General features: G+C 43.4%; 1 protein-coding gene across 6 annotated transcripts in view; it reads left to right on the top strand.

The window, feature by feature from the left end:
• PTPRG (protein tyrosine phosphatase receptor type G) overlaps nucleotides 1-14,560 on the top strand; it is a 634,931-nt gene that overhangs the window by 495,081 nt on the left and 125,290 nt on the right. For all 6 annotated transcript variants that reach the window (XM_044451810.1, XM_044451808.1, XM_044451807.1 and 3 more), the window contains one exon: nucleotides 12,491-12,675. In XM_044451810.1, coding sequence (XP_044307745.1) covers nucleotides 12,491-12,675 — 185 coding nt within the window. The remainder of the gene's footprint in view (nucleotides 1-12,490; nucleotides 12,676-14,560) is intronic.

Here is a 14,560-nt window from a genome sequence, read left to right as displayed (position 1 = left end):
CAGCAGACCCTATTCTGCTGTGCCTCCTCCCCACACGTTCACCATTGTACCAGTTCCAAAATAATGCTATTTTGAAAGCCCCCAAGCAGAGGGGGCTGCCTCCCCTGTGCGAGAGCAGAAATTTGAGAAGGAACTTGAAAGGGCTCCTCCAACAGCTTGCTCCGCTTTCCCAGGCTTTGGTGTCTTTTAGATGCTACAGTGAGCCTTTTTTGTTTTCTGGAATATGTTGTTTTATTTTCTGTCTCCTGTCACTGTAAATCACAACTGTCTCTTAAAATTGTCAACAAGGTGAAAACGTGACTTCTTTGCAGCATTTTAGATCTGAAAGTGATGTACAAATCTGATCTGGCAGCCAGAATAACCCCAACTGGTACATGATTTATTGATTCTGGACTGACAAGTAGTAAATAAAACCACATATCCTAGATTAAGTAGTGTAGAATGGCCACAACCCACTTTAGTGTCATATACTTTTATTTTATTTTATTGCTCTACTCCAGAGTAAGTGGGCTGAGGATTGCAGACAGACTGTCTACTTTTCAGTGTTTATTAGTACCTATCAGTGATGCTGGCATGCTGTTGTTCATAATAATGCTAGCAATAAAGTCATCTTTAGGATATTGAAAAGTCGAAGGTCTGAAGCTACTTCCATACCTGCAGACACCAATTGGATCACAGTTTCCATAGTCATTTGTGCACATTAGTAGGTGTCCTAAGTACAAAATAAAGTAGATGTCAATAAAGTATCTGAAGTGAAATGATGCTCAGAAACGATCCTGTTCCACAGAATCAGAAATAGTTGTTTCATTCTTGGGTTTGGAGTGAGGAGTGGGTGCTTCCAAGCGGGCTCTGTGCCCCACTTCCTGGGGCTGCAGTTGGCTTGATGGAGCAGGGGTAAAAGGCAGGCCAGAATGAGAAATCTCTTGCTGTTTCTTATTAAAGCCTATATAAGCACACCTCCCTTGTATACACTTTGGTCGACTAGACATGAAGCAACATCTCATTACCTTTTCTTCCCTGGCAAGACCCCACTCAGTACTGCCCTACACAATATACGTTGCCGCCAGGTGTCCTCTACGAAGACCTCCTTCTCTGTTCCTGAATTACATACATAAGCCTTACATAAGGAAACTTTCTTCTATTGGGACTGTAAATCACTGAACCTATTTTTGTCAGCCACTACGCAGACCACTTTGAGAATCCTCTATCAAACAGTGGCATATAAATTTTCTAACATTTTGAATCTATTTGGATTCTAACTAGACACAAATAAATAGTTTTGTTGGTGGTCCGTAATAGTGCTGGCTAGTCAATGAGTTTGTGTAACTGCCAGACACTGTAGGACTCGGACAAGGGACAGGGTGGGCCAAGCACTGGCTTCTTTCTATGCCACCAGCCCCAGGGGTGGGATGGGGAGCAGCAGCTGATTGCGAGCAGGTATCTGACTGGGATGATCGCACAGCACCCACCCCAGCAGGGCCACTCTGGGGCCACTCTTGTTCTACAGCCATTCAAAGAGGCTCTCGTGTCCTTCCTATGCGCCACCATGGCATTTGCTTTTTTGGCCTTTATGACGATAACAGCATCAAATGTTTCATGGGAGTTATATTTTCAATTATGTTTTTAAGTAGTGAAAAATAAGTCATCATGCCTATACTTTCTGTGCATGCCTGTATTCAGAGTTTATCATTTACCTGACTTTAAATGTACATGTTCCTGATGTTTTCAATATGAGCCATGGTTATTGTTTGACAACATGTTAAATGCTGTGACTTCCCACCCAAGTGGAGGAGACTTGGCCCATATCCTCAAGGGATGCAATTTTGCTGCTGCTCCTCATACATCTAAGAAGAAGAGAAAAAAGAATTTCATGTTAGTATTTTATACAAGTAGAACTTACATAGAAGGGATAAGCCAAACTAAAATGGCACCTAATTTGATGTCTTTAAAAGGAAATTTGACCATACATGAGGGATACTCTGGTGGGTCTATGATACCTCTCAATACCATTTGCTTGGGAGCAGTCTCGAGAGGGTCCTTGTGTCCCTTGTGTAGACTTCTCACAGGCACCCTGGTCTGATCCAGCAGGGCTTTCCTCGTGATCTTGAGACAAGCCAGAAACAAGACAAAAACTTATTTTTGAGGATTCAGAACCAAACAGGGAACTGCGAATGAAGCTGCTCTGACTGCTTCCTATGAGCCTTAGTTCAGCTGCCAGTTTGGGACTGGAGGGTTTGCTGGGCAAAGCCAATTACCAATTAATTAATTAATTAATTGGGCAAAGCCAATTAAGATGGAGAAGGAGAATGATGTAAGCTGCCTTGAGCCCTTTGTAGGAAAAGGCAGGATATAAATAGAAATAAAATAAATAAAATTATACCGTCTTCTTTCACAGCCATACGTATTCTGTGGGATCATACGGAGATCGCAATTGGAGTTATTTGGGTCCAAGTATCTCTGACCTTTTACACATATCCATCAAGTTTTGTGGCCATCCTTCCTATACTGGGCCTTATTTGCCTATTCAGAGTAAACAGTTGTGATGCCACTAGGGATTAATGGGGGGCAGTTCTTACCAAACCAAATCAGGAGCAAGAGCGGTGGATTCTTGGGCCATCACAGTTTGGCATCTAATAGGCAATCTGGACCCAAGTAGGATGGCTGACTAATCCAGGCACTCCACTGCACAGTTGACGTGAGCACCCCAACCAACATGTGAAGAGGATTTTGGTGATTTTTTCCTTCATACATCAGAAGCTCAAAAATGGCATAACCCTGAAGCTTAGAAGCAGAGTTACAAGCTGCCTTCTTTGAATACTTTGCTCCAACATCTCTGATTTGGAGTGGTAATCTGTTGTTTACAGGAGTACATTTGTTTTATTAACGTGAAAGGCTCTGGGCACATTAACGGCGCTCTTGCAAGCTTCATAACACCTCCCCAGAAGTCCCATGAGAGGCTTCCTTGACATCAGAGTTCTCTGGCACAGATGCCTGATTGCCTCCCCAAAGAGGCCTGATTGCCCTTCGCGAGAGCCTCACGTGGCAGCGCTTGACATCAGTAGGGATTTGCCTTCAGGTGCCACCTTTAACTGTGAGCCCAGACTTAGTTAATGAACAGTTATAATTTACTACATTCATACCTACCAAGTAGCATTGACTCAAAATCTGCATCTGGGATATCTCTCAAGTATTTCACGTGAATTCGCCCTGCTCGTACCCACTCCAGCATTAGTGGCATGCCTCCTTTTCAGAATGTGCCTTGTGTCTCATTGGGCCATCAATGACATGCTAATTACAGCACATATTTCCATATGGTTGGCATGTTTGCTTATTTTGTTTTGTTCTTTGTGTTGCATCATGTGTAGGTTTTGCAATTTCACGTGCATATTTTCCCTTCTCACCACTCACCTCCTTTGTATAATTTCTTTCTTGTATCGTCTGGTGGAGACCAGGGCTTTGTTATCTCTTTAGTGCCTTGTTAAAGTAACTTGGAAATTGCATAATACTCTGTGCTTTGGGATGGGGGTGTGGTGAGGCTGGCAGACTTCGGACTTACAGGAGATATTCTGGGGTTTGCAGGCAGAACTCTGAGATGCACCAACAAAACTCAAATGAAAAATACTCGCTTGGAGTCCTGAAATATGCCTAGAATGAGGGGTGAATGGGCAGCCTTGCAAGCAGGCAGTACGACGAGATGGAAGGAGGGAAGAGTTGCATCTGCCCCTCTGCCAGAGAAGAGCCGTTCTCCCAGCCCCTCTGAAAGACTTGGTTTTTCTGTCACTTTGTGTGTCATGCCTTTTCAGATGTAGGGCTGTGGGAATCATTTTACCTGAGATGCTGGTTAACAAAATAATGAATGAACAAACTGCCAACTCTGAGTGCATGTTCAGTGGAACAATTTGTTGTCAGCACTAGAACTGAACCAGCTTTCTTTCAGGGGCAGCTTCTTTTCTCATTTTTCTCCAAGCATTTTTCATTTCGGTGGCCTAATTTGGGTTGAATGAGCCAATCTCAGTTTTTGCTACTGTTAAATTATTGGAAGTCAGAAACACATGCAAAGGTACTGCAAAGCACTCAGAGATCTATAAGCAGATTGTAGCCTACCTTCTGATCACCCTTGCTTTAGAAAGTAATAGCCTCATATAATAATGCCCTTCACTTATGTGAGTCTGTCTGCCTTCTCCTTCTAAATAGCTCTTCTGAACTGAGAAGCAACTGACTATCAATCCTGAGAGGTAAGAGAAAGTGACAGGTTTTGTTCGGGAAACCTGTGGCTTTTCACTGTGACAGTCTTCCCCCACCGAAATAGAGAGGAGAATAGGACAGCTTGCCCCTCCTTTAGCCAGCCATCGGTCATCCCGGCAGTCATATCCCAGTCCTCAGCCTCATCTGGGAGCTGTGTGTATGTCTAGCAACATATGCAGCTTCCAGTATGGAAAGAACCCAGCCTGCTGTGCGTAGCAGCAAAGAATGGATGCAGGCACACAGAGGCAGGTGGCAACAGCCAGCTCAGCTACCAGTTTGGAACAAGGGAGGGCTGCAGGTGGATCGCCACATGTTTTGGAATGCGGTTCCCAGAAGTTCCTGCAGCATGGCCAGTGGCCAGGAATGTCGGGAGCTGAAGCTCAAAATGTCTGTAGAGCTACTTTCTGTCCACCCCTAAGAGAAATTGGGACCAGCAGTCAGCCACTCACTCCCCACACTACAGCCCTGCCTAATACCCATCTTCCAAACACATGCATAGGCTGCATTCACACATAATGATAACATGGTATCCTGCCCTGGGTCCTGGGTTCAGACAGGCACATGATTTCCATGCATGAGTGGTTTCCACCCTCCATCTTCCCTCCTAATGGTGCTGGGATCCCATCAGCCTCCCTGGCTGATACTAGGTCCCAGTATGCACAGCTCCTGCTTGCATCACCTGGCTTTCCCTGACTGGCCGGTACACTCCCCTTCCGTTGTGGGAGCCAGAGGCTGTGGGAGATTTTTTTCCCAGCTGCTCAGAAGAAGCACCTGCCTACTCAGTAGAGTAGCACTATTGCCCTGCAGTCTGTGCTGCTGCACTCCATGCCAATATGCAAGCGCACACACACACACACCCCTCCTTTGCTGCATAAGTGTCCACACTCTCCTATGCACCTCTCTCCCTCCCTCCCTCCCTCCCTCCCTCCCTCCCTCTCTCTCTCTCTCTCTCTCTCTCACACACACACACACACACACACACCCACACCATAGATGGAGGTGGTGCAGGAAGTGTCTCTGGGGAATGTGTGCGGGCGTCTGCCTGTGAACGTTTCCTGGCTGGCTGTTAGGGATGTGTGTGTCTTGCAGCTGCGGGTGGGGGGTTTAGGGGACAGGGGGTCGTGCTGTCAGTCCTGAGGAACGTCAGGGACAAGGTAGGAGCAGAGTGGAGGGCAGGAGGCAGAGCAAGAGGCATGGGCTTTCCAGAGCAAGTGCCCAGTCCACATGCAGCCTGTGTGCTCCTTTTGTGTAGGCCCCTTTGCAAGAGGGGAGCATTGGTTGCCTGAGTGGACCACACGGCAGACTGCAGTTTATGGGCACTGCCTGAGCAACTTACAGCAACCGGGCAGGAGTGCCAGGCATGGCCCATTGCTGCTGCTGGAGGCAGGGCAGAGAGATGCTCCCTGCTGCAGAAATCCCAAAGCTGCATGCGTGGAAATTCTGAAGGCAGTGTGTGGAAAAAGGGGGAAAGATCAGTAGAGAAAGGCCCATCCGAGTCCCACGGGCTGTAAGTCCGCAGTTGCGAAGCAGGTCCAGACGACGACGGCAAGCAGAGGCAGGAGCGTCTGCTAGAGTGTGGTGACTCCTTGCACAGAACTCCATGGAAGAAACATGGAAACCAGATGGACGTGTGACATCTGGGTTCAGACACAAAAACAAGTCATGAAGAACTGTGGACACCATAGAACGGATCATTGTTTCTCTGCGTGGTTTCACAGAGGCCATCCTTACCATGCTTCACTGTGGTTGCCGGGTTCAGACATAATGACAAACCATGCCACCACAGTTACCCCGTGGCTTGTTACATCTAAACCTAGCCACCAGGCTCATCTTGTTAGAAATACAGACGTCTTTCTTCTCCTTAGCAGATGAATTCCCCTCCACTCACCCTACCCCTCAGTCTTTTCCACTCCTTAAATATTTCTGCTAGTTCATTTGTTTGCTGGGTTGTCTATTTATTCCAAATCTATCCTGCTTTTTCCTCCAAGAGCCAAAGATGGCTTACATGATGCGCCTCCTGTCCATGCTTTCTTCATGGTAAATCTGTGAGATGGGTTAGGTGGCGAGTCTTTGAATGATCACCCAGTGAGCTTCCTGGTCAAAGGGAGACTAAAACCCATCCAGATCTCCTCAGTCCGAGTCCAACATTCGCTCTAACCACTACATCACATTGACATTCTTCATTTGATGGCCACAATCAAACCGATACTCAGTACACTTAAGCCCAGTGAAAATTAATGGAGTTTGTACAGAAGCAGTACTTAATAAATTTGAACCTGTATCTCTAGATTTTATTGGGATGTTTTCTGGAACTAGTAGGCCTTAATATCAAAAGTATGTAGTCAAGTACATATGAATAAACAGGAAACCTGAAAGACTTTTGAAAAATGTCTTCCGTCTGTTCTCCTAATTCTTGGTTTTATGTCTCGCACAGTGAGCTAAATATAGCATGTCATATACAATGTGTGATAGCAAGTTGAGAATGTCTGGATACATCCCTTGTGTGAAATATGAGCAAGATCTTTTTTGTAGTTATGGGAACTATAGAGGGAGAATACCCTAAGGTTGTTGCATGAGGTATATTAGTTTCAATGCTTAAACACAGTCTGTCATTTAAAAAAAACAAGGGGGGTTCCAACAAAACACTCTCAGACCCTCCTAAAAGTAGGAAGAAATTGGATGCACGTTGAAAGAACCTAGAGAAAACTTGTAAAAGCCAAAAAATAATGGGTTCTTTTAATAACACCCTTTGATTTCTATTGCTGTGATGGCCTAAACCCCAAATGTAATCCAGGAATAAAGGTACATTCACTCACAACTCTATTGTTTTTTTCCTATGCGTTGCTCCTTCTTAGACCCTTCTGTGATGTTGATGATGATGATACCACTACCTTAATAAGTTACAAAGTTGCTTGCTTGCTTATTTATTTATTTATTTTGAGTTGATGATCTAAATGAGGAATCAGCAAAATATAAACTTGCTTTCCCGTCACTTAGAGCGAGGGTACAATCCCAGAACCTATGATGTTAGTACTGACTTTAATTGAGAGTATACCCTTTGACATGCACATTCTCAAACTGACATCCAGAAATTACAATGGAGACAGGAGAATAATGATGCTCCCTCTGGAATCTGCAGTCCAAAGGCTCAGCTTCAGCTGTCCTTGCACTTTAGAACAAGAGAAAAGCAGAAGAAATTCTCCAACTCTGCTCTCCATATTTAGCCACAACCCACTCCGCCTCCCATGCCTAAAACTGAAGGAACAGCTTCAAAGTGGGCTTGAGCCTTGGCATGTCTTGATATAAAAATTAAGTGTTATTTTATGAATAATGCTGCTACTCCCACCATCAGCACCAGCCTTGCCTCCTATTATGCAGGAGAACATTTTTTGACTTGGCATGATAAATCCTGCTAAAATGGGTGGGGTTGGGGGAAGCATTCTCTTCTTTGGATAATTGCACAACTATAATAATGATGAAAGAAAGAAAGAAGCTGTGCTGTTCTTATTTCACTCTTTATTTCAGGATTAGCTCCATTATTAGCTACCTTATTATGTAGTATCTTAATTAGATAATTGGGTGGCATTATCAGATGAAGTATTTTTGGTTCTGTTGTGCCTTGAGCAGGTATTGCCAAATTAACAAACTATATGCTTGATTTTTTACAAAAGGAAGAAAATTCCTTGTGTATAAGATGGGGAGGGAAGAGGCTGGGACACCAACAGGAAGCAGCAGAAGTCCTTGGTCTCAGCCTCTTCCCTTCCGTGCCCCACCAGAATACTTCTGTGTCTCTCCTCCAAGGCATATTTGCAACCTCAGGGGAACCTTCGCCAGTACTAGGCCTTGGGAAAGCCGTTTCAACCTTTTGGGATGGGGAAAAACAAAAGTTGAGGAACCACCAAATGGTCAGTGCTCAAGGAAAAGAGTACTGCTATCTGTTGGACCCCCAAAGGCCAGATTGGCACTCCAGGAGGGAGGAATTTGGTTTCCCACCCCTGAATTAGCTCCACCACATATTGACTTCATATCACCAGGATCACGGGTGCAATGATCCACTAATCCGGGTAGGAACATGGTGGCTTGTGCAGGAGCAGCCTACATACCAAGTTTCCTTTAAATCTTTCTTCAACATCCATCTTTTCTCTCAAAGTATTTGGCACCACACAGCACTCTTGCAGAATAGCTGGTTAAACTCTTGGCCTCTTCTCTCTTAAAATCAGTCTCTCTAGCAGTCTCTTTCTACAGATCAGCTCTCAGTCCTCCTTCCAGAAAAGTTCTGCATCCCACTAATCCAAACTGTAACAGCAGTCTCTCTCGCCTGATTATACCAGATCTCCGCTGGCATTGGCCAAGGACCTCCCCCACCTCCAACCTCTCTGACCACCCTGGTTTGTCATCCTTGCACCATGTTCATGAATAACTGTATGCAGACGAATGAGTTAATGATAAATACTCCACTAAATCAATTTGGTTGGCTTAGACAGTGAGCCAAGCCACATAACCATGGGGGCAAAGTTCCTTCCATATTCCTAAGAACTTCTGGGAATGATACAGGATGCACCTACAAGGACGTGGAAAATTATTCAGATAATAGTTCTCTAAATATATTTTGAAATCACTTTTGGTTAACCAGAATCAATTTGTCAGCCTTAACATTAGCCAAGGGCACAAGGAGATGGGGGCATGAAACCCTTTAGCATAATTCAGACATCTGTAAGCAATGGCCTTCTGATGTGCTGTGCACACGTTTAGGGATCAGGAGTCAGACACAGGATCATGCCCTCTTTACTTCCCCTTTTGCGCAAATTTCCCGTAGCCCCAGTATTGTGGATCAGCACAACATGTCATCTTTGCCTGCTTAAAGATGCTCCTAAACTTCACTTAAAGAACTGGTTGGGGTTGCTATAGAAACATAGAAACACAGCAAGTCAGAAAGGGCTTCCCGGGCCATCTAGTCTGACCCCTGGCTCCAGCCGGCTCCGCTCACGACATGCCCACCATGTGCATGTCCAGCCTATCCTTGAACACCCACACCAATGGGGCCTCAACTGACCTCCCATGGAAGCCCATTCCACACCCTCGGGGTCCTGACTGTCAGGAAGTGCTTCCTGGCATCCAAACGGAACCTTGGCTCCCTGAGCTTTGCTCCGTTGGAGCGCGTCCTGCCTTCCTCTGCAGGGGAGAACAGGTCTCTGATCCAGTTGCTAAAACTAGGTCAAAGACTCTCCAGCTTCAGCGTCATCCATTGCTGACACCTGCTCTCCAGACTAACCCTCTGGAAATGAAGTGTGTATGTGTAAGACATAGAGGAAAAGAAGAAGCAGCATTGCAACGAAAAGAGCCATGCAAATTCTGCCCACCTTTGGCTCTGCTGCTCCCTTGTCAGCTCTCGCTCTGTCCATCCTCAGCTACTGTATGAGACCTGACCGATTTTTCCCCTGGGACAGCAGCACTTCTAGGCCATGATTATACACTAGGAGCTTTTCCACACAGGCTTACCTATTTCTACCTTTGTCACGGAAGTGATATTCCAGCTCGACACAAAGAGCGTTGTGTTTACTTCTTTTCATTTGTATAACCTCTAGGTGGTGCTGTGCTATTGCAGAATAATGGCGTTACTTAAGTAAGAAAATCCATTTTCCTTCACATTTACCAAAAAAAAAAAAAAAAAAGCAGCTCCTCAATTTTCACTGTTCTAAAAACAGCTGGGAAGTAGCATACTCTTTAAAAAAATAGAAGCAAAACTGGAGAATCAGTCCAACATGAAAAGAACCATGAGTAGGGAATGTCAAGTACACAATAAATGTCTCATGTAGAAAAGCTCTGTGTCTGAGCAGTGCAACCTCTGACTGGAGCATGGGCAATGTGGATACCGGCCTACTTTAAAGAGCTGTTGCAAGGATCAATGAAAAGTGACTTGAGCTCTTGAAATGCAGCGGGGAGGGGGAGAGAGAAGCCTAGAATTCCCTCTGTCAGCAGATCCAGCCCATTATGTGGCATTACTCCGGGACTCTGGGGTTAGAATTTGGCAAGGAGGTTTGAGAACCTGTCCTGATGTTATGTCCATGAATCACGGTTTCTTAATCTTAAAAATAACCATCTTTATTGCAGGGGAATGCATCCTATTTTATCAGTAGCCTATTAGTGCCACCTAGTGTTTTCCATTAAGGCCTTTACACTTCAGTTGCTTAAGAAAAAACGCATTCATTCAGCCTATGTAAATGGGAAGGCTTCTCTCACACACAAGACTTGCATTCAACTTGCTGGTCTTCTGGAACATGGATACATTTACCCTTGGCTTTCTCCATCAATTTGGAGTGATTTAACCATGAACTCTGTCTCTGTTTCCTCCTTCATTCTCAGAAATCTGTTGCTATTGCTGTATAGATTTTTAGCACTTGGAACCAATATGGCTCTGCTTTCTTTTCTTATGATGATTTTGTTTTGGTTTTGATGAAAATGCTGTGAGTTCCAGGCATATCACTGTGCCAGCCCCATTTCCCTCACATATTTCTTGACTATTCACTTTCTGCTAGCCCAAGGGGCACATGATCCTTTAAAGGATAGGCTTACATACTCTTACAGCTGCAAAGTAGTGGACAAGTGAAATAACCCTCCATCTTCACCTTACTGTTGTTCTTGAGAACCACAGCAAAAGAGACATTTATGCAGTGCAGGGTTAATTGCTAGACAATTTGCAAAGACAAGATAATTGCAAAGACAATTTCTTTGACACCAAAGAAAGAGGAAGCCCCCCTTGCCTTAGTTTCTTATGGGTAGCTTATGGATATCCACATTTTTGACAAGCTGAAATTCTATTTTGTTATCAGTTTAAGATGTATTATTATGTATAGTAATTTAGTTAGCAAAAGGCTGTATGTTGGTGTAAACATGCATATAATACAAGTTGTGTTAAACATTTCCAAGTTGTGGCTGCTTCTCATTAATGTTAATGTTATTTTTTATATTTTCTAGAGCTATAATTTCCATTGGATGTGATAAAACTGAATAATAGCTTCCTTTAAAAAACAGATTTATTCATACTTTGCCTTGTTTGTTATATAAAATGAAAAATGTGAACAAGTAAACTTGGAGGGAGAACTTGATTAAACTCCACATTCTTTGAAGTCCCTGGAGCAAATAGAAGTTGCTACTCTGTTGACGTATTTGATTGTTTTGGTCCAAGATGCCTGAGGTGGAGTGTTTAGAGTGTAGGACTGGGCTTTGGCCTGCTGTGGCTGTTTATATCTTAAAAATAGTTGGGTTTTTAGGACCGTGCCTTGAGGGAAAGGGAACTTTAATTCTTTGATTCCCACCATAGTCCCTCTCCACTTCTGCTGTTCGCAATGTGAAGCCCCTCCCAGCCCATGCCATAGATCCAGCTCAGTCTCAGTACCTCCTACTTGTTCACAACATTCAGTGAATGTGAAAAACATTTAAGCAGGAAGGAGATTCAAGTTCAGAACCATATTTAGCCATGAAGCTCACCAGGTGACCTTGAACCAGTGGCAGGCAGGGTTCAAAAGGCAGACAACCCGTACGTCAAGGCTGAGTATGGTATCGGCATGTGTTGTGGAACCGGGTCGTTATGTTGTGCAAATCCAGCTATGCTAACAAACCATGATTTGTTGATTGGTTGCAATGTAGATGAAAATAGCTGATATCACAGGCTTTTATCAGCTTCCCCAATGTGCAGTCCTTCAAATGATTTTAACTCCTCTCCCAACATGCTTGGCCAGTGGCCAAATGATCTAGAGCTGACTTGGAGTTGCAGTACAGAACATCTGTGGGGCACCAGGTTAGGTAATACGGGCTATGTGAACCTTCAGGGTCAAATAGAACTGGAGAACATCTAAAATAACCAAAAGGATGAAAATGACAAAGTCTCCAGTTATTAAAAATATAGTTTTATTCTTTGAAGTACCCCAGTGTGTGTTGGCTATACCCTATACTATGCTTTTTTTCAGGGGTTAACATATCTTTTAAAAATGCCAACAGAGATCTTTGGAAAGTTTGTCTCCACGATGAGGCTGAGATGTTAAGAGGCTCAGGTTTCTGGGTTAAAAATCCACAAACAAGATGAAAGGTAGAAAGCAAAGCAGTAAGGACAGCCTCTTTGTGATTAAAGTTAGATGCTTGAGTGGGTTCAACTCAGATCAGTTCTGCTTCTAAATTAATTTTTACAGCTTCTGTTTCCTCCTGTACCTTAGAAGTGCTTCATGTTTCTTCTTTTCCTTTTGCTTAGTTTGCAGTACTCCCCCTGTTAATATGAAGGTGAAGCAAGTGAACAGAACTGCCTTGCTGGTGACCTGGAATCAACCTGAAATTATCTATCACCCTCCCATTATGAACTATATGATTTCCTACAGCTGGACTAAAAATGAAGATGAAAAGGAGAAGACCTTCACTAAGGACAGTGACAAGGACCTGGTAAAACTACAGCATCAGAAATTGCCATTAATGTTAAGATAGCCTTATTCTGTCTTTCCTCAGTGGAAGGTAGGGATATGAAGTATTTGGGGCTTAAGCTAAATTTTATTATTTCCACTTAATTCCGTTTAAAACATGGATGGTGTTAGATGGGGTCTACATGCCATTCCACAACATCAAAAGATCTGAATCTGATTGTTTGCATGAATATAGAAGAATTGGCCAAGCAGACATCTCTCCTTTTAATGCAGTAAAAATTCATCTGCTTGGGGGCCAAATTAATTCGATGAGGTAGAGCTTTTGCTGCCAGCCTACACGTCTAATCTTGAAAACCTCTCTAAAAGGAACTGATGGTTCCTACTGTGAATAGGATTTTAATGCTATTCAGGGACTCTTTGCATGTTAGTACACTGCTTATTTGTAGGACTTGGCCTTCAGACAATTGTCTGTCCGGTAGCATATATGTCTGCGCAATGAAGAGGTGGGTTAGATTTTGCAAGAAGCATAAGTATAAGTAAAGGCAGTTTGTATGCTCATTGGAATATCAATCCAGAGGCAAGTGACAACTATACAAGTCTTTAAAATTCCATGTGTATAGAATGAAAGTGCCATCTTCCATTTTGAAAGGCTCAGTTTATTGTTAATCAAAGCAAGCTTCTGGAATAATGAAATCAGTAATTGTATATGCACATAAAAATGCAGCCGCAATGAGTGAATTTTCTAATGACAGTTATCTTTTCTCCTTCTTTGCAAATACACACTCCTTGGGTACCATTCAATCAGTTATAGAATAATATGTCTCTTATTCTTCTTTAGATTGAGGTTCTTTTGCTTAATTTCCATTTATATTTTCAATTTCCCCCCATTAGAAGTTGTTATCTGGGTCACACAAGGGAGTGATGTGCTTCATGAAATCAGAAAGCAATCTTTTGAAAGGTGCCCAAGGTTAGGGCTGCATTATAATCGCAAACTTGTCATCATTCCTAACTCTTAAGGGAGGTTTTTTCTCCTTTTAATTAGAATAAGAATAGGGTACATTAATCAAGATAAAATATCTAGTTGCAAACATAGGGTACAGTTCTCCAGGAAAGAATGTTGTACAATTTCATTCATTTTTGTTGGTTTAGGATTGATTGCTTGGCTCCCAGCCTAGGGAGGTCATGGGCTCTCCCACACTAGAGGCATTCAGAAGGCAAGTGGGCAGCCATCTGAGAGGGATGGTTCCACTTGGAGTCTTGCACTGGGCAGGGGATTGGACCTGGTGGCCTCCTGACCCCTTCCAACTCTATTATCTTACGATTCTGTATTACAAATCCTATAATAATTGGCTGTTAGAAGTTATGGGTCCCAGCCAACTGCACTAGTCTGGGGACAAGAGAACGCCAGCCCAAATGGACACTTGTTGTTTCTGTGCTTAAAGCAGCTACTTCATGCGTATGTCATCTCCTGCATGTTCTGCATTTTCCTCTAGCCATTGCTCCCTCACCTAGAAGGAAAAGTGAATTGGACCTTTTCTGCCCAATTGGGGGCTCTAAGAAGTTATAGAAGAACAGTTCTTATAATCCAGAAATACAAGTGACTGGACCTGTTTATTTCTAGTCCAAGCCACTTTAGCCTGTGTTCATTCATAAATCTATTCCCTCCCATTTTTTCTAATCCAGATGAAAGTCACATTTAAATATGTATCTATGTATAGTTTAATGTGATTTCTGGGGGAAAAGCACATTTTGAAATTTATTGTCACAATATAGCCATTTCTCGACACATATGTAGTAGTCTGATAGACTTTTTGAGCCAAGCACTGCTTCACAAAATTCGGGGAGTCTCAAACTCCAAAGGATAACATTAGTCTGGAAAGTAAAGATCAGGTCAGTTTGCGTGAAAT

Source organism: Varanus komodoensis, unplaced genomic scaffold (genome assembly GCF_004798865.1).
Source record: "Varanus komodoensis strain SLA01 unplaced genomic scaffold, ASM479886v1 scaffold6_4, whole genome shotgun sequence".
Classification (NCBI taxonomy): domain Eukaryota; kingdom Metazoa; phylum Chordata; class Lepidosauria; order Squamata; family Varanidae; genus Varanus; species Varanus komodoensis.
Note: the sequence above shows the minus strand (reverse complement) of the source record. Positions and strands in the feature narration are given on the sequence as shown.